This window comes from Lepidothrix coronata, unplaced genomic scaffold, assembly GCF_001604755.1.
Source record: "Lepidothrix coronata isolate B3197 unplaced genomic scaffold, Lepidothrix_coronata-1.0 Scaffold1, whole genome shotgun sequence".
In the NCBI taxonomy this organism is placed as follows: domain Eukaryota; kingdom Metazoa; phylum Chordata; class Aves; order Passeriformes; family Pipridae; genus Lepidothrix; species Lepidothrix coronata.
In genome coordinates this window covers 17,343,404-17,369,128 of record NW_016690181.1, presented here as the reverse complement: position 1 = coordinate 17,369,128, position 25,725 = coordinate 17,343,404, and the positions used below count along the sequence as shown (strand labels likewise).

Genomic DNA, 25,725 nt, shown 5'->3' with positions numbered 1-25,725 from the left:
TTTTAAATGTGAAATAACTGGTGTCAGTCTCCTAATTCTCATCAGGCTAGCTGTCAACACAAACCAGAACTGAAAGACACTTGGCTCTCAGCACTGGCTGTGTGCCACAGGGATAAGGTCTGGTAATTCCACAGCATTATGCCAATGCCAATATTGATTTCTAAAAGGCCATAGACTTACATATGCAGCTGCAAGAAAAAAACCCCGACATTTTAGGATTTCTCACTACCTAGATTCAGTGACTCTCATCAAGGAATAAGATGTTATCTAACATACACATTACTTAGCTCCCTAGAACCAACCCTGTATTTTTACTGACATTCCAGGGGAAAACTTTCTCCCAATAAGACAGTAGCTCTCATTCACTTATATGCAGTGAAATATTCAGAGGAAATATTCAGAGAGCAAAGCTGAGGAGTGGCAGATGGTTTTGGTATTTTATTTATCTACTACAGCTGCAAAAAAAAAATCTCCTTTTTGGACCTATGTAATCATTCATCATACGTCTGACTTTGGTGCAATGAAACACATGCTGCAGGTAAAGAGGGAAAGCTCAGCTCCAAATATTTAATTGCTGCATATACTCACCTTGAATCCATTCCTGCTTCTTCTTCTTATCAGAGGCACTGATTTCAAAGGTTTTATCAAGACATTTTATGAGAAAAAGGCATTTCTTTCCATCTCTGTCAGGCAAGGCCTAGAATGGGTAACAAAAGGATTGCAAATACTGATATCAAGTTATACAGTCAAGCTCCATGTATGCAGTTATGTGAGCCACAGAGCTGTAAATACCAGCACTAAGAGCCTTTATTAAAAGGGTGTTTATGAATTCTTTTTCTATAAAGTTTAAAAAGCTCTGTTAATAAAAGATATAAGGAGTCAATCCCGCACACAAAAAAAGGATTAATTCTTATCTTTAGAGACATACTTAGTTTTTGGAGTGGTTTTACCTCTACACAACAGTTGCCATCCAGTATGATGTCTCCCTTCTTGTCCTTTAAATCTTCACTTACGTAGTAGGAAATAATATTGGGTTTTAGCACAAACCATCGTTCCATCCAATTTTTCCTTTTGTGACCTTTTTTCAACATATAGCCCTGTTAAAAGCAACACATCAGCTGAAATACCTGACCTCTGTTCAGCCACCTGGTCTTTTGGTTATGTGGTGTAAAGGCCCAATAGAGCACATGAAAAGTCACCTCATGGCCCCAGACATTTCATCTACACACTCCATTCCTAATACCAGCACACTGCTAGCTCTTTAGCCCGTGAGGGGGGAATTGTTCTGTCCAGAACAATTATGTCATTACCAATTCATTATTATGGGTCTTTGGTCCTCTTTGATGACCTTCACTATTTAATTGTCTTCATTGAAGCAGAGACATTTGCCATCACTAAGATTCACCTGTGACACTTCAATGACAGCTAATAGTCAGTCCTGTGTGGGTGCTGGCCCCAGTGACAGATGTGGGCCTGCATCCATGCACCGTAAATCCAGCCAGGTATGGGATATTCCCACGGACAAAGTAGAAGCACCTCTGTCCTGGGAGTGGCTCTGCCCTGCCAACACACTCCTGCAGCTGCATCCCACTGAAGAAGTGATCCCATACAGGAGACTTCAATGAGTATGTCAGAGAAACGTAAACAATGTCAAGATTTCCCTCACAGTATTTTATTTTCCTTGAAAGATGGTCCACTCAACTTCTTATACGAGAAAAACATTTGCAAGCCTTATCAACACTACTTCAAAAGAAGAAAGAGAAGCCCATACTTTGCCACTGAGCTCTACAAAAATAAAAGAATAAAAATTACAGTCTTCTATAATTACAATAAATAGGGCTGGTATCATGATCAAATCATACAAATTTGCCTCTACTGAATATTAACATATCTAAAATATAAGCAGCAATACTAAGTGCAGTTATGAAACTGAAACACCAATATAGCTATGAACAAGCCATACAAAAAGTATAATCAAAGTATTCCAGATTAAGAGATGGAAAAGTTGGAAAGGAGACCAAGGGACATTTTTCCTGTAATGGCTTTCATCTGTAACAATTTTTGATACAAGCAAATGTGGCACATTTAAGCCAAAGGTATCTTTCTGTGCAGGTCTGAAGGGGAATTAAGTACCATTGGAGAAGCATTTTCGTTTAAAAAACAAACCAAACCAAACAACTCCCTACACATACATCTTATCTGTACTCAGCTCTTCTAGCCACTTAAGCATGTCCAGAGCCAAGGCCATGCCTATTCCCATGTGCCACCCCACTCCCTTGCTCCAAAACAGGAATGCACAGAGAAACGGCTTTGTTTGCCGCCTCCATACTCGGGTGTGAGGTCTGGGTGGGTGCAAGGCCATGTGAAGGACTCTTGCAGCTTCAATCTCTCATGCTTTGCACAGTCTAAGTCATAACCAGGTATTTTTCCCTTCCTGACATACCGGATTTGGTTTCAAAGCCAAATCAGACTGATATTTTCCCCCCCAAAATTTCTGCAAAATCTTTACCTATTATTTCAGTGTATCGGCTGCTTCTCATCTTCCAAAAGCCCACTGAGAGCTCCTGAAAAGTTGGAGCTTTTTCACACCAACTGTCACATGGACACATCTCTCAGAAAATTAAGTATTATAAATTTAATTAACACTGTTGCCCTCCATAAGCCTTGGAGATCCAGAATGTGTACAATAAAAAGGGCAGCACAACACTTGGCTACAATACCATATGTCATTAATTAATAGCTTGAAGTAATCACATGATTACTACAATAAACAGGACAGGTCTGTGAATCAACAAGGTATCAGGATACAGGCTGTGACTGAACCACACCAAGAAGACACACAGGGAACTCTGTTCTCCACTGGCCCAGTGACTCTCCAGGAGATGCTGGGCCAAACCTTGACACAAACTATTTTTAAATGTCAAGCAACCATTCAAAGGCATGCAGACATCCTTGAGTAAGAGGCCTGGGCACCAAGAGAGGAAAGAAAGGAGACAGTTAAAAAAAAAAGGGGGGGGAAGGAACACACACAGTGCAGTATCAAAACTGAAAAGAAATCTGACTTCCTCACAAGTTTCAAGAAGGACTGGTCTGACACTGGTTATTTTATTTTCATGGTATCAGAAACCAGAATGACTTCATTTTGCCCTCAACTGACTATGTATGTGTGTGTCCTCAGCCCTCACCTCCAACAGGCAACCAGCAGTTAACAAAAATAGACTTTTGCATTGTTCTGTGGATATTCTGAAAGAATTTCCTGTGCCAAGACTTTCTGATGACTTCTTCAGAACAGCTTAGGAAAGCCTGCCAAGAAAGCCTTTGTTTCTCTCCTCACCAAGAAATCAAGGATGAAAAAAATTCTTTGCCAGGTAGAAGTCAATTTAAAAGAGCTCTCTAGGTAAACTCTGCTGTGACCTCTCAGGTTCCTGTGATGTTTTTACGTCCCATGAAAGAAATGCAGTTTTTAAAAACATTCCTAAACTGATAATCCAGCCGCTGGAAATCTGAAGAAAGAAAGTTTGCTAAGAATATAAAGGCCAGCATGACTTCTTGTGTTTGAGTGCAGGTAAGCAAGTTGTCAGTCACGTAGCCTGCAAAGCAGAACAAGAGAGGAGAGTGCTCTGGAGCTCTTCCACAACTCTTTGCCCTGTTGAAGTGGGGCAACTTAAAAGCAGATCTTTCATCTGGAGCAAAATCCTTGTCCAGACCCCCTAGTTTGAACACAGAGGTTATCACCAGCACAACTGTATTTCCTGCAACGTAACTGAAACTACAGAAAGCATTCTCAAAGATTGGAGAGCTGTCACCAGTTGAAGCGTGTTGCAGCTATTCTGTCAACTAACAAGCAGCTGATAGTAGCATAAAAAAGGCCATATTTCAAGTCAGAGCCCACTTCTTTCACTTTGTAGAAACAAGCTCTCCCAACAAGCAACTCATTCATAATACTGCAACAACTACAACAATCTGAACAGCAGCACAATTTCTCCTTTATAAAAATAAACTCATATTAAAGAACCCTTACACGTAATTTATCTGATTTCCTCCTGCTCATTATTCACTGGGTGAAAAAATTCCGGTATAAACCGAGCATTTTCTAATTACACAATAAATTGTTGCTTTTAAATACCAGTTCTCTGTGGTTCTTACCTGTTTGAGTACATCTAATATGAGCTCATTAAAGACTTCATTGATGGCCATGGACACGGTCTGTCGGTCCATGCCTTTACTGAACTGCCCACTTCCGATGAGGTCAATCAGCTCCCACGCAGAGAGACCCTCTCGACTGGTGTTGAGGGCAATCTTGTAGTGGTCAAACTGCTCTTGCTGCCAGCCTGCTCCCATTGCTTCGGTGATTTTTTTAAGTAAATATTCAATCTGTACAGAAGTACAAACAGAAATCAATCATTTTCAGCAGGCCTGGAAGTCAAGTGTTGCAGAGCTGTAAACTAAGCTTCTCCAGAGACGTGACAGCGAGATTCCTACGCTTACATGTAGGCCCTTAAGCGTAGGTGGTTTAATTATCAAAGGTTTTAAGCTCCTGTCTCAGTTGAACTCTTGACTGCCAAGCCCATCCCACAACTACTCTCTTCATAGTAAAACAAAGAATTGAACCTGACAGCCTCATTTAACATATCAGATTCCTACAGAACACAAGGGACCTTCCCTGCAACAGCTTCCAAACTGTTGATGACTGAAGCGTGAGAAAGCAAGAAGTTTTAGAAAGTATTCTTGTAAGACAAAAAGAAAACAAAGTAGGAAAAAAATAAGAAAATATGGCAATTTGGACATGAAGAGAAATCAAAAACTACCAAGGTATGATCACATACCTTAGTCTTCACCTGACCCTTCCTCTCTAGCTCTCAAGCACTCCATCCCTGGACACAATCTTGGCAGAGGTATCAAGAGAGATAGAAATTTTTCATATCCGTTTTTATTGTTTAGAAAATAAGCTCTCCTTCTCCTTTAATCTTTCATCTTTCTGTAAGCATTACCATACACAGGATAATAACACCAATAACACTAGTCAAAACAAACACAAGAATGAAAAAGAGGGAAAGAAGGCTCGGATTCTTGCTTTGTCTGGATTTTTATCGTGGTTTTAAACTCATCATTGTTCATTCATAGTATTTTAAATTAAGCCCATCTACAGCTTTGAGTACATGCAAAATGCTTTTAATTGCTCTTTAAACAAAATAACCAGCGAGGACCTTTCTAGAAAGACCTCTGCACAGCAAAGTAAAAGCCATGCTTCTGAGTTTCTGTGACTTAGAATAGCAGGATACCAATTACAGCACTTAGCCCAGTTTTGAAGACAGACCAAGCCTTTTGCTATTTTGGGTGATGGCTCACTGCATTTCCTCTCCAGCTTTGCAGGGAACCAGACAAGGCAGACAGGAAACCCTCTCAAGGGGAAAGCCTCGGGAGAAGGTGCCCAGTAATCCCCCACCAGGCACTGCAGGGACAGGGAAGCAGCAGGTCCCCCAAGGGTTGACTCTTCAGCCACCATAAGCCCAACACAGAACCACCTCCTGGTGGGTTGGTACACAAAACCACAGGGAAGGGCTCATCCTGGATCCTGGCTGCCCCACTGCTCTGCAGGCATGAGGGACGCGACGGGGTGGGAACTGTGGGAACTGCCACTGCCCAGTGGAGGCGGGGAGAGAAAGCAACAGGATCCTTTCACGTTCTCTCTGTACATGTGGAAAAAACATGGGTTTGCTCAAGTGCTGCTTTTCTGATGGTCAGTCCTTCAGGACAGTCTGCTCCACTTTCAGTTTATCTACTTTAGCTATGGTTTTGGAAACACTGAGTGACTTAAGACTCTGAATCCCATTATGATCTCACGAACATGCCTCACTGAAAAGTGGCGAAACCAAATGATTTCCAGGACTTCAGTTTTCTAATCACCAGTGGCGGTTCACCTCTCTTCCTCGGCATTGCTTAAAAACCCACTGTAATTTCTCCTACAGGTAAGAAAAACCCTGGCCAAGAGAGCCAGAGGATGTTTTCGCCACAGAACACATTAAGTTTCTGGCTACAGCTCAGTCACCTTTCAGCTGGTCTAATAGGCTTTGGAGCACCCAGCCGTCTCTACACAAGAGATTTCGGAGTACAAGGAAATAAAGAAGTGTTTTTGTCCCCCAACACATTTCACCACAAGGACTCCCAAGGTTTTGATGCAGCACACATACTAATTTTGTGGCTGCTTCCCTCCCTTGCAACCGGTACAAGCAAATGCCTCCCTTTCCCTCACATCTATGATCAGCAAACACACAAACGTGTAGTGGAACACATATCTGGCGAAGCAGTAAATTACCAAATTCACCCTACAGAGAAGTTGGGTTTTCTTACTATTTCAGCTCAGTCACTGCTCTTGGTCTCACAGCCCCTGCTCTGGTAGCACATGGGCTCATGCTACAGCAAAATGGAGAAGCTACAGCAAGCTGCTGCACTGCCAGGAGGAAAGTTCCCGCTCTGCTGAAGGAGCGGGAAGTGCATATACCTCCAAGACGTGGCTGTCATATCCTCCTTGTTAAATCTGCCTTAGAAAACAGGCCAGCTAGGCACAGAATATGCCTCCACAGTGGGTCCAGAAGTTGTGGAGAGCATTGCTTTTCATTTCAGCTAACAGAGGCCTCTGCAAAAGTGACATTCGAATGCAAAATCTTTAAAATATGCTTTGCTGATTTTCACTCTCCTAAACCCTCAAGTTAAAAACTAATTCAGGACTTACGAGCATCAGCTACCATAAATCCTCAGAATTCAGTTAAGGGCAGGAAGCAGCTTACTTCCTATTCCAGACAAGTTTCATAGAAAAAAAAAACAACACAAAAAAGCCTTCACAGCATGCAAAAACAGGAGCACTGCAAAGTTGTTTCAAAACAAACCTCCTAAAACCTGCATCTGATGAGCTGGAACAAGCTTTGGCATCAATGCAGGAGTAACTTTTTTACCCACTTTTGTTCCTGCCACTCAGCTCATTCCCTCTGAGCAGCATCATTTCTGAACTACAATCCTGGACTTTAGCTGGAAGGAAAGCTAAAATAACCCAGGCTTAATTATGTAGATAATATACCTACCAAAATGCTAGACAGTAATAATATTTTTTAAAGTTCCTAAGTTTCAATGATTTTTTTAACTTTAAAATGTATTGTTCCAAGATTTCACAACCTCTTACACTGCTTGAGGCATGCAGCTCTGAAATTCCTTTGGTTAATTATCTCGAAGTACTAGGACTCACTTGCTGACAATGGAACACACACAGAAAAAAAGAGCATACCTGAATAAATTTTTTCCAATTTTTGCTCAAGCCATATGAATAAAATGTGTATCAAACTAATGGTCTGGAAATAAAGCAATGCAAAACTCTTGGCTAGTACACATTATCATACAATACACTAAAAATAAGCCAATACATCCTTGCCTTTAATGTAATTGGTACACATTTTATCTTATTTTGATTCATAGAATTAAACACTTAAGTCTGCTAACCCCCTACCTACAAGTCACTAACATGACGACAAATATCCTATAATCCCACTGAAGTACATAAAATATCTCGTTATTTTAAAATACATTAACTCTTCTTTGAAACTGAAAAATTACCTGTGCATCTTACAATTCAATTTCTAAAATTAAAAATACCCAAACAACTACATTTCAAGCTTTATCTTGCCTTTACTTAAGTACATGGCTAACCAGTGTCCCCACAAAAAATTTAACATATCTGCTCAACATCAACAGTGCCCGTTGCACTGCAGTATGAATATGGAAGTCTGAGGCAAATATAAAGAAATAAGTTGCATCAGTGTGAAAGCAAATAGAGACCATTCATTATGTGCTCAAATGAGGAACCTCGGGGCAAATGGCATTTCCCCCCCTTCACAGACACATGTCAACACAGCAAATAACTGACAAATTAAGTCTCTTGTCTCATATATAACCTACTCTTGTGGTTAAAAAGCAGTGTTGAAAAGCAAAAGTGAAGCAGCTTTTCCTGCTATTCTGAATGGACCCTACTTCCAGAGATAGGTGTAAAAATACATGGGAGTTACACACACCACTACATACACCAGTATGGACCAACTGGCTCCACAGTATGAAAAACAGCTTCCATCTCAAATCAACAGAAACTTTTCAGCCAGAATTTTGACAAGAGAAGGCAAAAATAATATAAAGAACAGAACTCTAACATGAGCTATGCAGCCTGTTTGGTATCTTCTTTCAGAGGATACTTTCTTTTCCCCATATTTCAGTACCTATTTCTTTTCCAGGTATTCCTGGCACTATCCTCCATGGGGAATGAAGTATCATAGATGTTTCACATATTTTTCTGATATACAAGTGGGTCTCTCAGAATAAGAAAAAATAATGCCAAGGAGGCCTTCATGCTCAGCAGAGCACAGCAGACGAGGCTATTCTGGTTTATAATATTCAAATAACCTTTGTGATATTAACAGAGCAGACATCAAAAGTCTACTCACAAAGTACGAAATTCTGTAGAAGCATATGTTATGGGGCAAGACACATGAAAGCAATCATATCCCCTTTCACAGTCATCAACAACCCCTTTTTTTCATCCCAACAGAACATCAGTTACATTTCAGTCAAATACTTATTTCTTCCTTTTCACCAGCATAACCATGTTCATTATCCACTGTAAGCCACTACCTTCTTTCTTTTTTACAAAATTAAATCAGCATTAAGTAGTATAATAGAGGCCAATCCAAAAAAACAACCTGCTGCATAAGCTGAAAACTGTCTTATTTCCTGCAGCAATCCAGGAAAAGGGTAGTGAAAGGGAAAGAACTGATGCAAGTTGTAAGGGACTAAAAATCTTTCTAATCATTGACATCAACTAGTAGAGATCATGGGTCAATTAAAACCCCACACATTCTTTCTGTATCAGTTTTGAAGTTATTTCTGAAGGGGCAAGGGTCAATTCCCAGTACTTCATTACTGTTTCAGTTTCTGATACTAGAATGCAGAACAAGGAAGCAAACATAGTCACAAAATAACCTTTTCTGCAAGAAATGCTTCCAGAAGAATCACCACCGGACACCTTCAGACTTTCACCTTCTCAGGCTAAAAAACATCATCTCCTTTTGAAATGCACAGAAAGCCACACAAGGTTTGGTCCTCTTAGGAGGATTAGAAATGCCATGTGTTAATACGGTTGAAGGCTAAAGGACAAATGAAAAATGACTGTACAAATCTTTCCTCGTGAAGCCAGGCTTAAAAAGCAAAGACAGCAAATACGTTTGGCTTATTTGAAACCAGTTGTGTGAACGCTAGATTACAACACAGGGTATGCAGCTTGCAGTGGACATATCTGCGAGTTTCACCATGAGGGATGGCCCAGAAGCACAGCTAAACCACATACCACAGCCTTCAGGCGACAAAGCATTCCCAAGGCTGCAGTCACATGTCCAAAAATAAGAAAGGGGAAGTGTTCGGAGACCTTTTTATAAAACAGAAAACGTCTGGTTAAACAATCCCAAGGCACACAAATGAGTCTGTAACAACTAAGAGGCGAGTTGTAAGGAAAGCTCATGACAAAATAGAGTATTTAGCCTCTTATGGCTTCAGTTCTCTCCATCTTTATTTAAATCCTTCTCACGGAAGAGGTAATGCCTGCAAGAGCTGAAGGAAACACACACTTGGGTGTCTGCATCTCAGATGATCTAATGGAAAAGACCAGCTGTGGGGAAGGGAAGGAGCTCCCACCTGGCTCCCTGTTTTCTGGGAGTGTTAACAGGATAACTGCTTTGCCCACTGCACCAGAAGGCAGTTCTGCTGTTAGCCAGGAATTGTATCAACACTGAAAGCTGTCCATCAGGACTAGTTTTAACCACAGCAAACAAAATACAGCATTGTTTTCCTCCAGTTCACCTGTATCTTTTTGAAATACCACATAGACAGTTCACAGGAGTGTTTCACTGCCTACCAAGGCCTCTCATTTGAAAGGGGAGGAAGCTTTCAGACTTGATACCATTTGCCTGGCACATGAGCATCTTTGCAAAACAAACATTCCTGGATTTCTGCTCCTTTCCAGCTTTCCAAAGTGCTGCCCACCAGTACCCAACAGAAGTGACACTGGGGTCTAAGGCCATTACCAACTGAGCCCAGTGCCCTGCGTAGCCACCAGCTCCTGCCTCTTTGTTATCTGACTTCTCTCCATAACATAGAGAGATCCTCTCAAGCTTGAAGTCACATGCCACAATTGCACGCCCCATGCTGGATTTTACTAACCTTATTTCCCTTAAGTGCAGGGCTGACATCTCTCCTTCCAGGGCAGGTGAAGAGCACAGGCCAGTTAGTGCCTCTGGCTTTCAGCCTGGCCTCTGCTAAACAAGAAATTTCTGGCCCTTGTGTCACCTCTCCACTGCTTTCAAATTCTCTCTTGATAACTTCTTTCCTTACTTTGCTCTTTCTAAAGCTGTTCTCATCCTGCACCTCAGAAACCTTTCCAAAGTAGCCTGCTTTCCCTTCTCTGGGAATGGCTGCAGCCTGTTCAACACCTCAGCAAGGAATCAAGACTTAACGCTTTGCAGATGGGGGTGACAGCCCCACCACAATCAGCTGGCTAATATGAAAGGCCCAGCACTGCAGCACTAATGCAGAAGTTCATGACGTGGGCAAGAAGGAAGGATAGCAGCTTCAACATTTCATCAGGCCAGTGCAAAGAAGGGAAAACTGTACTCAAACTGGAGAATTTTCCAGATATGAGATATGAAATGACTGCAGAAATCACTTATCTCATTTTAAAAATTTAAAAAAAAAAAAAAAAAGAGGAAATTCAGACTCCTGAGCATGTTCCAAAGAACAGTTCCTGCAAGGAGGAAGAAAAGGCATCCTTTTAGCTATATGAAATTGTGTTAATACATTCACTGGAGATCTAAATCTTGCCATCCACAAGACAGGAGGCAAAAATCTTCAAGGGATCACCCTTCCAACCTGAAAGTATGCAGCAAGTTTCTCAGTTACTTATAAAGTGGGGAAAAAAAAATCCCCAAAAGCCAACAAGGTGGAAGGGAGGGAAGAGGGGAAACAGCCAGATACCACACAAAGGACTCCAAGCCAGAAACTGCAGTAAATCGTGTTTTGCAATACTCTCAGCCAATGATAAGAGCAACAGCCAGGCAGGGAAGGAAAGCCTGCTCCCTGGGTGGGAAGCTGTAGTCACACATGAGTGGCTTACATTGCCCTCAGCAAAACATCAATATGACAGTGGTGCTTCCATTGCCCTTCTCCTCTCTTTTCACTTTGCAAAAATCCCCTCGCTGTACACATGACGTGCAAGCCATTTTGTAAAAAAGGCAGACACGAAAGGTCACACAGAGAAAAAGCAAAACTGACTAAAATTGAGACTTTGCATCTTTACTTTTGGAATTTTGTGTAAAGGGTGCATGAGTAAATGTGGAATTTTCCAGAAGCATAGAGAACCTGATGGAGGATCAGTGCAAACCAGAAAGGAGTGTTTTCAACAGCCAGCATTCCTCCAGTGGTTGATTACATTACCTGTGTGGTCTGAGGCAGAAGGTGGAGTGAATACAGGCATTGTATATGATAAGAACAGAGCAGCCTTTCTTTGTCAGTCAGGCTCCCGTAAGCTCCCTTTAAACAGATTGCACAATTTAAATCCTGCTGCAATCAAAGAGATGCAGACACAGATCCACACTGAGAATTTGAAAAATAATCCAAGTAGAAGAGCAATACAGGTTAACCCTGCCCATTAAGGGTGGTAAGGAAAGTAAACAACAGCAGATATGAAATCTGGAAATATGAAAAACCTTGGCTGGGAGCAGACTCTGCAGCCCATCTGCCAACACACAGACACATTGTCATCACCTGGCATCAGCTACAGGAGGCAGCTCAAATCTCGGGCTTGCTTGTGGAGGAGGAGCAAGGAGCAACACCCCAGAGCTGGCAGGTCTGAAGCTTTTAACCATGCCAACAGTTTAGGAGATGTGAAATGTCTGCCCGTGGGTAAGGCAGGCTGCACAGTGGGGAACAGACTGACAAGTCAAAGGCCTGCATTTGAGCCTCAGTTTTCACATTTAATAGTGGCTCTGACCTTCTACCAAAGCCAAATCTGGCAACACTAAGAAAGGAGCTGTCCTACCTTTCAGAACCATGATCCCTATCTCCCAGAACCAACATCAAAAACAGGAAAGCAAGCAAGACTGTCCCACTTCTCATGGGAATATAGCATGAGGGCCCTGGCATGGGCCAGACTGGCAAAAACAGAAACGCTGCACAGAATGAAAGTCTCCTGCTAAAAAGTGAGTAAGAAAGCAAAACTGAGCAGTTTATTTTGACAGGCAAGTTATCTGTACTTTATGGTTTGGCACAACACCTTGGAGTCCAACGGTTATGTTGTTAGTGGCATGTTAATCACACTGTTTTGATCTCTGGCTGTTCAACAATTTGCAAATATTTATTATTCAGTACTCCAGTGCTAAACTGCAAACCCCTGGGATTGCAGTGGTTTTGCAAGGGATTATTTATGCCTGCAGTTCTGATCTTTCCGCTTCTTTCCCCACCCTTCCCAAAGGGGAGAATAGTAGAGATACGGAAATCTTGCTTTAGGGTTAAAATACCTATCTGAGCACTGCTGATACTTGTTCATGAACTTAAAGTATAAAGACATCTCTGTGCTATTATTCCTTTAGCCATTTCAAGCAAAAGTGTTCAGGTGGTGGCTGTTTTTGATCAGAAACAGACATCATCAGAAAAGTCTGTATGTCTCCTTTTCATCAGGAGGGTGACATGAGACTGAAGACTCATCTTGCAAGTCACGGGAACACAGAAAAGAGGGGGGAATTTTTTTTTTCAAAATCACACTGATGTACTTACTGGCTGTGCAAAATTTTAACTACCTATAAGCAAGCACAGTGATTAAAGATCACATCCATGGGACTACTCATGAGTGGAGCAAGAACCTCACCAGCTCTGAGTGCTGGTACAGGAGCTTGTGTCCCCAGCACCACTCGGTCCTCACAAAAAGCAAAATAAGCTATTTACTGAGGACAAGCAGTACAGAGCTATCAACATCTAAAGTATCCTGTGGAAAACCCCATATATGCACCCTGGAAGACAAGAAAAATGCACCCAAGGCTTTACATTATTAAAAGAGGGGGAATAAAAGTTTTATATTAAACAATATTTTCTCTTAAATATCTAAAGAATAGAAAACTAACATAGTTCAACTGGGACATTAAGCAAACTGGTGTTAAACAGCTTAAGTTTTTGTTTCTTACCTCCTCAGGTACAATGATTAAAGGGTATTTGTCCTCTGATAAGAAGTTAAAAATAACCCACACTTTAAATGCATCTTCATCACTAATCAGCAAAGGACTTTTAGAGAGGTTCTTTTTAGCACAGAGAGTCCAGCACATCCTGTTGAATTCAACTTTGTCAAAGTTTCCTTGAACCTAAAAAGAAGAAATTGAACAACAACAAAAAAGATTGATATGCACAAATGACACAGAATAGCAGACAGACAAAGTTTAACAGGATACAAAAAGCAGCGAGAAAATTCTAGTTTGCAAGAACCACCAAGGTCCAAAAAGAGCATTGTAGCAGCCTAGTCTGACTTTTTGCGTGGAGTCAAATAAGGAGTTTTTTCCAGCAAAATTAACATCCAACCTCCAATTTCTGGTTGAGTTAATAGCACCCTGACTTCATGGGAAGGAGGCTACATTGCATTCTGCATCTCCTCTGGCACATTAGCTTTAGCTTCCAAACCATCTTCAGAACCGTCTTGGTTCCAACTGCCCTTCTATTGTGCTGAGTTACTGAGATTGTATATAGCAAATCTGGAAACCAGCACAGCCAAAACCACACGTGGATATGCTAAAGGCAATATTGGAACAACAGCTGGGAAAGACCATTAATACGTTTTTCCACTTCATGTTACTCAAGCATAACTCTTGTAGGATATTCATAAACATAGAGCCATTTTTTCTCAAATGCTAATCCACTTAAAACCTTCCCCTTTTCTCAGACTTGCAAATCTTCACCTCACTGATAATAAAATGCTTCCTGTTTTCATTATCCTTTATTATACCCAGCAACTGCACATACTGATCAGTGAATTATTTGCATATGCAAGAGCTTTAATGTCCTCTGTTTTCTTTCTAAACCCTCATTTATGTTATAGATGAAACTATTTATCCTCTCTCTACAGCTTAGCCATGATATTTCTTTGCCAACATGTAACTGATAAAGGTATGTTTTGCACTCTAATGGAAGTCCCTTTGAGATTTTGGAAAACATGTCTAAGAAACATGTTCTTGCACCTCCTGTGGTAATGGTCAATGATATTTTCTTATGGCAGACCAGAGCATGCATCTCAGATGCTTCAAGAACACCAATGCCAACTGTATGATTTCCTATCCACTCTGGTAAGTGGTCAGATATAGTGGAGGGTGAGCCAAAGTGGCCAAGTCAAACACAGACTAAGGAAGTCACTGAACTGATGTGGGTGGAGGGAAAAAAAAGAAAAAAAGACAGAAATAAACCAGAAACCAACCCTATGCCAAGAAGCACTTTACAGAACAGTTTCCAGGCATAAAAGTGAGCCTATGAAAGAAAACCATAGACTTTGCATGCTTGCAGAGCAGGCCACCAGCATCAGTGCTGATGCAAGAGGCTGGCTCCAGGCTGGAACTGTCCTGTGAATGAGGTGCAAGTTGTAGGAGCCACAGCTGCTACAGCTGCTTCAGCATCCGTCTTGTTCACACAGGAATCATAGAATCATAGAATCACAGAATTACAGAAAGGTTTGGGTTTGAAGGGGACCTTGAAGATCATCTAGTTCCAACCTCCATGCCATGGGCAGGGACACCTTCCACTAGACCAGGTTACTCAGAGTCTCATCCAACCTGGCCTTGAACATTGCCAGGGATGGGGCATCCACAACTTGTCTGGGCAACCTGTTCCAGTGCCTCACCACCCTCACAGTAAGGAATTTTTTTCCTAATATGTGATCTAAACCTACTCTCTTTCAGTTTGAAGCCATTCCCCTTGTTCTGTCACTACATGCTCTTGCAAATAGTCTTGTCCCATCTTTCCTGTAAGTTCCCTTCAGGTACTGGAAGGCCACAGTTGGGTCACCCCAAAGCCTTCTCTTTTCCAGGCTGAACAATCCCAACTCTCTCAGCCCCTCCTAATATGAGAGATGCAAGAAACACAGGTCTTGAATGAAACGCCAACTAAGCGAACAAACACCCTCTGGAAGAAGGGCTAGAAGCCATGTTTCCTTCTCCTTCCTTGTATTTGTCAGCGCTTCATCCCTTGGCTACTCTTGCCTGTGCTTTTTCTGTCTGTCAGCGCTTCATCCCTTGGCTACTCTTGCCTGTGCTTTTTCTGTCTGTCCTCCCCACCCTGCCCAGTGAAGCCTGACTTCTTTTCTAGAACAGCTTCTCCCACCCAGATGATGAGTGGTTCCACCTTGGTAATGTCCTAGTGGTTATGTTACTCCCAAGGAAGACGCCAACAGGCTGGGAAACCTCCTTTCCTACAGCCACCACCTGGCAAGTGCTCTAGGCACTGTAAATAAGATGGGATGCCCTCTGAGCAGCTCATGTTTTAAGGCATGGCAGCAATCAGTGACCACAGGGAGATGGGTGGAGAAAGGCACAGGCCCTGGTTGGGCAAGTGCACAATTCCTGCTGACACAGAAAAGTCAGACTGCACTTGCCTCAGGAACTCGTGTCAGAGCCCAGGTCACCTGTTATTGCCGTCAGGACTACACAGCAGTCAAATAGGAGGTTTCAGAACCATTTTGCCACAGGGGAATAGGTTCTTCTCTGCCACCAGTCCCACTTTAGACATATAAGTCCCTTTTACAGACATAATTCTGAAAGGGATTTTGTGGAGCCCACATGCCATCCAGAGCAGAGGCACCGATTAGGAATTTTTCAGGAACAATGATGACATCAGCACACGAGCCCCAGCTTTCCAAAAATATAACAAGCATTGGTAGTGTAACTAGCACTCATGAAGTTGCCTGGAAGGTTTAGAACAATGTCCTTCTTTGTCTCCCCCCACTACGACTCTCCCTTGCTATAAATAAGGCCTGCTGTAAAATACCACCATTGCTATCGTTGAAAAGGAAACATTTTCAACTGGTATTTGAAGATATAGATTGAAAATAACAGAACATGCTAAAATATAGTCATGAAACCAAGGAAAACAAATTATGAAAAGATTATATTGGCAAATGATAGCTCTCTCCTGAAAGAGACACTCATAGAAGAAGGCAGATTTTGTTTCAGATGCAAGAAAACTCTAGATAGATCTATCTGCTAAGTAACAAGCTGTGTGATACTGGAAATCATCAATTAGGCAATACTAATTATTCAAACTGTTTATTGAAATTCCCTATGTGGATAAAGGAAATTAGTTGCAACCAATTTACCTCATTTAACTACCTTGTCTTTCCTGACAATTGTGTCTTTCTTGACAATTTCTTGGTTCTATATAAAGAGGCTTTGGTGCCGAGTAACACACAGCGTAAGCCAGCACCAAAAAACATAAAAAGCTACAACTGCATTTACAAGTACAACAGAAGTTATTTCCAAAGGTTACAAAGTCCTCCCAATAAAATTTGTAAGTCATAGTTACATAGTTTTAAAAGAGCTCTAAGAATTCATTCTTTTTTGTAAGTCACAGTTGCATAGTTTTAAAAGAGTTCTAAGAATTCATTCTTTAAACACTTTAAGAACATCTTAAAGCAAAATATCTTAAGATCAAAAAAATCTCTCTTAAGCAGGTGGCTCTTACTCAAATCAATTAATTTACCACAAGATGTATGACTGGAAATTGAGAGGATTTCCTCTGTATTTGGGGCTATAAAGCATCACTCCTTTAGTAGCTCTGCTCACTAGCACAGACTAAGAGCATTTCTTCTACAATCACCCCAGCTAAAAGAACAGATTACGCCTTGGAAGAATGAAGAAAGAAGGAGTTTCTTGTGTGCTTTTTTTGCTTGTTTGTTTTAAACAAAGGAGACATGCTGTGAACCAGTGACTTCATCCCACTGCATGATGTTTTCTGGCACTGATGTAAAGTCATCTCTAAAAGAAGAGATGGCATAGTCAAGATTTTTCCCATCCAAAAAGACAGCCTTCTGTCAAAACAACTTCACTAATTCTGAATAGTATATATCTAAACTGTTTACAAGCATTTAGCCAGGATTAAATAACATGAAGTTACAGGTAATTTAATCCTGTTCCTTAACATTTTCATCTTTCAAGATTAACTAATAGCACGGGCATATCAGGCAATCATTGGAGGCCAGATCAGTGTCTGAACAAAACAACAGAAGAAGCTATATGCAGTCATGCTCTTTCCTTTCATGAGAAAGCAAGGTAGTTCCTCCTTTGTTTTTACCAGGGAGTAAGAAGGTGCCCCAGGGTAGCACTGGGAATTCTCACCTACTTGCTTATATAGCCGGGTCTTTTGTTTTCAAATTAAAATGTTATTTACATGCAATTGCTCCTCATTTCCTTAACTATTTTTCCTATAAGCACCCTTTAACAATAAAGCACTTTTGTATTTGAAAAAGACTTCCATATCTCTCTTTTTTTTAACCTAATGACTTGCTACTGCCTACAAACAGTATAAACCAACTGTGCTTAAGCCTTTCCCACTGTAATCCTTTGGTCAAAATAAATTAAGGCCTTTTCTTTTTTCACAGAATTTTTATCTAAACTGCTTGCTCTCTGTTGAACCTTACAGGAGCTCAGACTGCCAACATGAAGCAGAAATGAGATCACAACTTCTTAGGGACATAGCAAGTCTTCAGCATGTCTCAAGACATCAATCTGGTACCTTTTTGTGTATTAATGGCCAACAACTCCCCCACACCAAATAGGACACTCCTGGGGCATCTCTCATACTCTCTGGGTACAAGAGAAACACAGACTAGAGAGGCAGAGGAGCTGATAAGTCTTAGTTAGATATGCTTCTACTACTTCCAAGCTGCCAGACTGCATTATATACATATATCACATTTTCCACCAGTATTACACATAGAGTAAAGAAGGAGCAAAATTCAGCAAATCAGGCTAAGGAATTTGCATCACCTGCAATTGCTGCTTTGGGCTTTTCGACAGTGTGTCAGTTCAGGACTTTTTACCATAATGAAAGAAAGCAAACAGCTCCATATGTCTGCAGCCACAACATCAAAGCTTGAGGGTTTCTGGGGTTGACCCCAAGTGTAGGAGAAACCAGTGGTATTAAAACTCATATTAGCACTATCATGTGGGCTGCTTTTTACTGTCCAGTGCAGTAACTCAACATTAGCTCTCAGAAAAAGAACAGGAAGATAGTTGCTTGGGATTTTTTAACTTTCAAACCCCGTGACTACCTCTCTTAGAACACGATGGAGAGGACAGCAGGGGAAACCCTGCTGGCTTTACAGTAGGGTTTCCCCCAAAACAAGGCACAGTAGAAGAGTGAAGAGTGCTCAGACACGAAAGAACTTGTAAGACAAAACTTAACAACGCTGCCTGATGTCACCCACTGTCACTTATCTGAAAGGATGTACTTATTAGAATACCTTGTGAAGAACATTGAAGATATTTTTGCCCTTTTTGTTTGCAAAGGAGTCTGTGACAACATTCTGTTGTAGCTGTAGTATAAAGTAGGACAATCTACAGCTCCAAGACCCTTTCTGATAAATTCAAGCTGAAGTGCTTTACTGATATGAACACAGTCCTGCATGAACACAGCTTAGACAAGGGCCAGATGTAACAGGAAATAGAAACCAAGGAGAGAAGAAAGAAGTAGAAAACAGTGCACCCTTCCATTTTTAGGCACAGGCTCTCCAGAGTACCCACCCTATCATGACCCCATACAGATACACTCACCACCAGCACCTTCACACCAGCACTCTTCCTGCACACACCAGTTTACTGCCAAGACACTCCAATAACAACAACCAATAAAAGAAAAAACAACAACAAGAATTCAAAACTTACCTTTTCCAAGATGAATTTGTTTAGGTAAGGCATGTAACCCTGATTGGAAACTGGCCCTTCATCATCGTCCCTAAAGTGCTCTTCCAAGGCCACCGGGTCGTGGGGGACATTTAACACTGTACACAAGTTGTGAGAAAGGACCTATGGACAGAAGAGAAACCAGTGACACTGCTGTCAGCCTTAACCACGAGCAAAGTGACACTTTGATGTCAGCACAAAGTTCTGCCCCACGAATTTTTGTCAAAAAACAAAACATAACTAAAACAATGGATTCAGTGGCTTCAGGCAGTTGCACGTTTCCAGAAGCAGTGCGAGCACAGAGAGGTCCAGTCCTACAGCACTGCAAAGGCAGCTACAGAAGTTCCCCTTTGTACACATATACCCATGTGGCTGAAAACCAGGAGAGGCATGCAGAAACACTGGAGCAATACTTACAGAGTGAAATCAGATAGCTATGGAAAACAACCACAAACACCTAGCCTTTGAAATTATAAATATTTATATCTACTGCAAATGAGTAACAGCGAAAACAACTCAATATGTGCCTTTAGTTTACAAAGATGTGACCACTCAGATAAAAGCATTAACTATGGATTTCTCTCATCTGCTTTTGGGCTGCTTCTCAACATTCACCCCACGTTTCAGCTGGCAAATGAAAAGTAATGTTACAGAAAGGGGAAGGGTTTAGCCGTGCTTCTCAAATTTTTATTTTAAAAAGGTATTTGCATGAATTATATCAAGAGCATAACAGCCACCAGCACTTGTGTCTGTTATTGAGAAATGACCTTCAAGAAGAGACTACACACTTGACTAATTTTAAGGAAGTGCTGAGTTACTGAAAACTAATTGGTAGCCGACACACCTCAACTTCTTCAGCTTGAGCTGAGCTTTGCACACTCAAACCAACACCTCAGTGCCAACAGGAAGGCAGAGCTTGGGCAGCAGCGACTCCTGTGCCACTGGCACTTTCCCCAGAAAAGGCAAAGCACCATCCCTTTCGTTGTTCACACTGTCTGGAGTCAGGTCAGTCCTGCCCACCACATCTTAAGCACCCTGTCACTGGGAAGCCCTCTCCCCTGGCACGATGCAGAGCTGAGCCTCTGAAGACCATGTACCAGCTACATGAGCTGGGCTAAGGATTTCACTTCACATGCCCTGGAATGGTCTGCACGGAAAAAAACATACCAAAGGCAAAAAATAAAGGTAAAACAAAATTAAGCAGAAGTAAAACAGATCACATCTCTTGAAAAGGTGTGCTGCTGCTGGTATTATTTTTTTAAAATCAACAACTACATGGAACAGACTGCAACTGAATTTTGGCATATGCTTTAGTTTTTCATACAATTAAAAACAAACAAACAAACAAACAAACAAAAAAAACACCAAAAAACAGACCCAAATGATGCAAATAGAGAGCAGCAAAAAAATGTGCAGAAAATTATAAGCATGTCTGTTTAGGTGAGCAGACATAGAGTGGTCAAGATGGAGTTAGCTGCAAAACAAGAAGTGAAAGTCTGAAGTTCTCAAAGCCTAGGAAATCAAACCAATGCTACACACTTAAAATATCTGGGCTTTCCCCCACCCACCTCCCTCCCCCCCCCAAAAAAGTACACTTACTTTTCTTATGTATGATAAGGAGATATGCAGAATCTAAGTTAGTTAGCAGAAAATTATACAAGGATAGCCCAAAATGCATGATTAGTTCAGAGGAGAATTCCTCTCTACATACCTCCAAAGTTAAACTTTCTTTTAGAAGAACAGACATTTCCATGAGAAACATATTTTCAACGATGAATGCTAGCACTAAGGCATTGGAGTTTATGAGGTGTAAAAGTTTAAAACCACTTAAAACAACAGCATCAGCCATACTACAACAAAAGCTGTATTTCAGAAAGCACCAAAATAGCATTTAGAAGTTATCACATTTCACACTACCCTTCATCAACAGTGTATTTTCCTTCAATCTATCCTTATTTCTAACCACCACATCAAATCAAGTATTTGAGTCCATGTGATTTACATATAGGTTGGGGGAACATACTATCATGTGTGTTTCCCCTTCTATTTAAGGTTTCTGTTGTTATTTATAGAAGCCTGAGGGATTCTTGAATTTCTGAGAAATAGAGATGAACACCATTTCCCAACCACACTGTAGTTGCTATTACTATAACAAAAAAACCACTCAGCTAATAAAAATATCCTAAAAGCATAACTCATTTAAGCTTACTACCAAAGTAAACTAAAAGTCTCAATAAAGTACTTTCTTATCATGTCCTTGCTACCTATTTCTCTTCTCCTTTTTTCAGCCAGCTTGCTGTGCGTGGACTGTCAGAAACCTAGGTGGTTTCCACATTAAGCAAGCAATTTACCAGGAAAGAATTCCACTTTCAATGATTTTCTAATATCTGCCTTATCTGAGATCTCTCCTGTGCCCAGTGCTCTCTTTTCATAGCTGAGGAAATTCCTCAGTGCCTGCCAAAGCCTGCCGTTCTCCAACGGGGCCAAGCGCCAGCTGAATTCTTCAGTTGCAGGGTAAGCCTGAAAAATTCTGCACTGAGGACTTGTTTTGTTTTGGTTTGTTCTCTCAAAACACGGTATCTGGACCATAAGATACTCTATTCTAATGAACAACTTAAAAAAAAACCAAACTAGATGAGCACTAGATTAACTGGGGTACAAAAAATCACCTTGTCTTGCAGAAACACCATGAAGAAGTTTTCCACCACTAAGGATTATTCTCCCCCCTCACCATGGCCACAGGGTTGCTAGGCAGCTTTTTCTTTCCTCACTTACTATGCTCTGGATGCCACATTTAACAATTTACCTTCATGCCAGAGCCAACTCCTACCCCAGCCCAGGGGCTCATCTCTGTGCTGCAGCACATGGGTACAGAGGGGGTCCCCGGACTGGAGTCCATGAGACAGCACAAGCAGCCTGCACAGAGTTCATGACACCAGTGTACTCCAGGTGCCATTCCTTCATTTTCCCTGAGAAGTTTTGTAACAAAGATGCCTAGTGGCATCCCATCTTTCCCCGGGAACACTGAAGGTGTTCTGCTCTAAATACAAATATCCAGATGAAACATGCCAGCTGAACACCAAAGGTCATCATAGACTTTGGATTTACTTTATTAATGGCCCATTTCATGTTGCTTTACATTCAGTTCTACTCTGTCATAGCTGCTCCCCTCTGAGCTCCTATTTTCTAAGACTTCAGCACGTGTTGAATTGTTACCATCTGAGTAGTTCCATTTAACCATGTTTGTAAAAGTGACCTGTGTTTCTACAGGGAACGGGAAGATCTGCTGGACAACGTATTGCTCAGCAACAAAAATTTGGCCCAGATGACAGTAGGAGCATTACCAGGGCAGACTAGTCCTGCAGTGTCTATTGTCGGCTTCTTCGGTGTTTTTTTTGTTTTTCTTTTCCATCTGTCAAGGGGGTCTTCTCCTCCCCCATCTCTTTTTCAGATTTTAAAATGTTGGCATCACAGATCCCGACAGCTCCATTCAGAGGCTTTGTGTGAATTCATTCCAAGACATTCTTGGCTCATCTCTCTCTGACATCCATGTCAGCAGCCAGCCAGCCAAAATAAGGCTACTCACAAGTGCTTTCCCTTTTCCTTTTATGACCAGTGTGAAAGTAGCATCGTATATGCCCCTTGTCGGAGTCTCATTATTTAGCGCTGGGGTTAGTGCAATAACCTCTTTCCCAGTCACACAAGTGTATTCCAGCCCAACCTCCACCAGCTCAGGTTCACCCACATCACCTCTCTGTTCCTTCTTTTGCTCCCTTCACCCTTTGGGCACTCACAGACCCCTTGTCACCATTTCCAACAGGCTCACTCTTCCTCTTGCCAACATTACCAGCATGCCCCCTTTGGCTCCCAGACACATACTGGTGCCAGCCTGCATCTGTCCAGCTACCGAGGGAATTGCCTTTCTGTCCTGCGGTTCCCAGACCTTAGGAAAAGCTCTTTGTAAACATACTCTGCGTACTGCACCCTTCTTCTACATCTCCCCTGAAACCAGTGAACAAAACAGAATCACAGAATCAATTAGATCGGAAAAGACCTCTGAGATCATCAAGTCCAATCTTTGACTGAACACCACCACGGTACCAAGTGCCACGTCCAGTCTTTCCTTAAACACCTCCAGGGACAGTGACACCACCACCTCCCTGGGCAGTCCTTTCCAATGTCTCATCACCCTTTCTGTGAAGAAATTCCTCCTGATGTCCAACCTAAACCTCCCATGGCGCAGTTTAGGCTCTCGTCCTGTTGTTGGTTCCCTGGGAGAAGAGACCGACCCCCACTTGCTACAACCTCCTTTCACGTAGTTGTAGAGAGCAATAAGGTCTCCCTCAATCTCTTTTCCTCCAGGCTGAACACCCCCAGCTCCCTCAGCTGCTCCTCATTGGACATGCATTCCAGAACCTTCACCAGCTTCGTTGCCCTTCTCTGGACTCACTCCAGCACCTCAATGTCCTTCCTGAATTGAGGGGCCCAGAACTGGACACAGGACTCGAGATGTGGCCTCACCAGTGTCAAGTACAGGGGAAGAATCACTTCCCTAGTCCTGCTGGCCACACTATTTTTGATACAGGCCGGGATGCCATTGGTCTTCTTGGCTGGTTCAAGGACAAAGATTAAACAGGCCCGTTTTTCCACTGAGAGCTGCTCCCCTTAAGCACAGTCTCATGGTCCGGTCATTTCCTAATGCCCCCTGTTTTGGTCTACAAGTTGCTTTGGTTTGCCACCTCCTGTGGAAGAGGAGCATCCCTCCTCTCACACTTCACCAACACGATTCCTCATGGAATTCCTCACACAAACACTTCTGAGCCCCGTTAAGAGCACGAGAGTACGATTCTCTCATAGTGAGTCACAGTGACTAACTTCCTACCACCCTTCACTGCTGCACAAAGCCAATTGTCCAGCCTGGGTCCTGCCCACTCGTCACAGGCTCTCACCCCTGCCACTGCCTTGCTACATTGTTCGAGGTCTTCCTCTCCCTTCGGACCATCCCTCTTACCCCTGATTACACCCCTCTTCCTCTTCCCACCGGCCATTGACTTCACATTTAGTAGGAAGGCAAAACAAAGATAAGAGGTATAATAACCCTATAAACACCCCAGACACGAGAAAAGACCGGTTTAAATTTTCTAAGCCTAACGAGTAACTTTAGTCACTCATACATTACAGGCCCAAATGAGACAGTATTTTCACAAGTGGCTCACCATCCACATTCTGCAGGTATCACACCAGGAATCCAAGACCCTAGGACTTAGAAAATCCACCCCAATGTAGCACATAAACCAAGAAGAGCCAAATAAATTCACTTCCTAAGCAGAGATGAGCCACAAAGCAACATACAAAGAGCTTCCAGAGAGAGTGTAAAAACTAATTGATGTGTATTTTTTCCAAGACCCAATCACACACACACACACTACAAGCAGTTTTGCTGGCTGTCAAGTGCAACTATATTTAAAATTACAGTGTTTCAAGACCCAGATGAAAAGAGGATTTAATGTTGGCACATTACAGAAACTTTAAAAATAAGTCAGTTTTAAAACTGCAGATTGCAGATGCAATTGGATTTAAATACAGGAGAGGAAGTATTGGCATGTAGCTCATGCTCAAACCACAGCTGCAGCTGTACCTGCATACACAGAACTGACACTTGAGCCTTGCTGTATCAGTGTGCTGAAACACAGTGACAAAATAATGACTGTGTCCAGATTTAAAGCTGTAATTTAAGAACAGAATACACAAATGTTTCTGCTGGTGAAGATAAAGGGCTAAGATCTGCAGCCAGCATAACAGTAGAATTTCTGAAGATTACAGATCAAAAAAAGTAAAAAAAATAAATAAATAAAAATCAGTGCATACTGGAAGAAGACAATATTCAAAATTACACAAAGGACTGATTTGACTGTCCCTTCTCTCAGCAGCTCAGAACACATACAAAAGATACAAATGGATAAAAGACATCTCATTAAATCCTTACTATTCCAAGCAAGTCCTAGTTTTTCCTCCAAGCATTTGCTGTTTCTCCAGACCCAACTGACTCACCTCCATCCCTTTGGTCCAAATGTGTTTAAAACAAATGTGTGATGCAAACCCTTCACAGTAGGGCCTTAGCTACATAACACACACGCACTCATTCTTCTCATAGTATTTAAAGAAAATTATCTATTTTAATGGAAGGCTCAGAGATCACTTCTAGGCAGAGTAACTAGAAATCACTGTCTTTAACAGTGAAACCTGTTATACTTAGGAACGTCTGTGCAACATGATGGCAACACCTTATACTGGATTACACAAACCAAAGATTCATTGTCAGTAAGTTTTGTGACTGAGAAGGGAAGAGTTCAGCAGGCTACAACACTACCATTCTCAGAAAAAAAATACGATTTTATTATATTTTTTAAAAAATGAGTTCCACTAAATTATTAAACATATTTTCCTAATGTCACAGATCTCTACTAACCTCTTTATCTCCAAGCACCATCTCTCCATTTTACAAGAGTGCTTATCTTCCTCGTGGTAATGTGGATGAGAAATACTTTATTGTGAAACACCCTCTTAGTGCAACATAGACCTACCTCAATCAGATAGAAGCTTCTCTTTGGTGTCCTGCCTGCCCTTTCCAACACATCCATGTTGGAAACACATCCAACACATCCATGTGGGGCTGCTGCCATCATGCACACCTTTTCTCCCAAGCAGGACTATC

The 25,725-nt window shown here is 41.7% G+C and overlaps 1 protein-coding gene across 2 annotated transcripts in view; it reads right to left on the bottom strand.

Annotated features, from left to right (window-relative positions):
- Window positions 1-25,725, bottom strand: part of SWAP70 (SWAP switching B-cell complex 70kDa subunit) — a 39,220-nt gene that overhangs the window by 11,453 nt on the left and 2,042 nt on the right. Inside the window, exons 2-6 of one of the 2 annotated variants that reach the window (XM_017812297.1) lie at window positions 18,993-19,133; window positions 13,263-13,436; window positions 4,147-4,374; window positions 951-1,097; window positions 589-697 (exon numbers count right to left, since the gene is read on the bottom strand). In XM_017812297.1, coding sequence (XP_017667786.1) covers window positions 589-697; window positions 951-1,097; window positions 4,147-4,374; window positions 13,263-13,436; window positions 18,993-19,133 — 799 coding nt within the window. The remainder of the gene's footprint in view (window positions 1-588; window positions 698-950; window positions 1,098-4,146; window positions 4,375-13,262; window positions 13,437-18,992; window positions 19,134-25,725) is intronic. The other variant, XM_017812306.1, reaches the window with a different exon arrangement.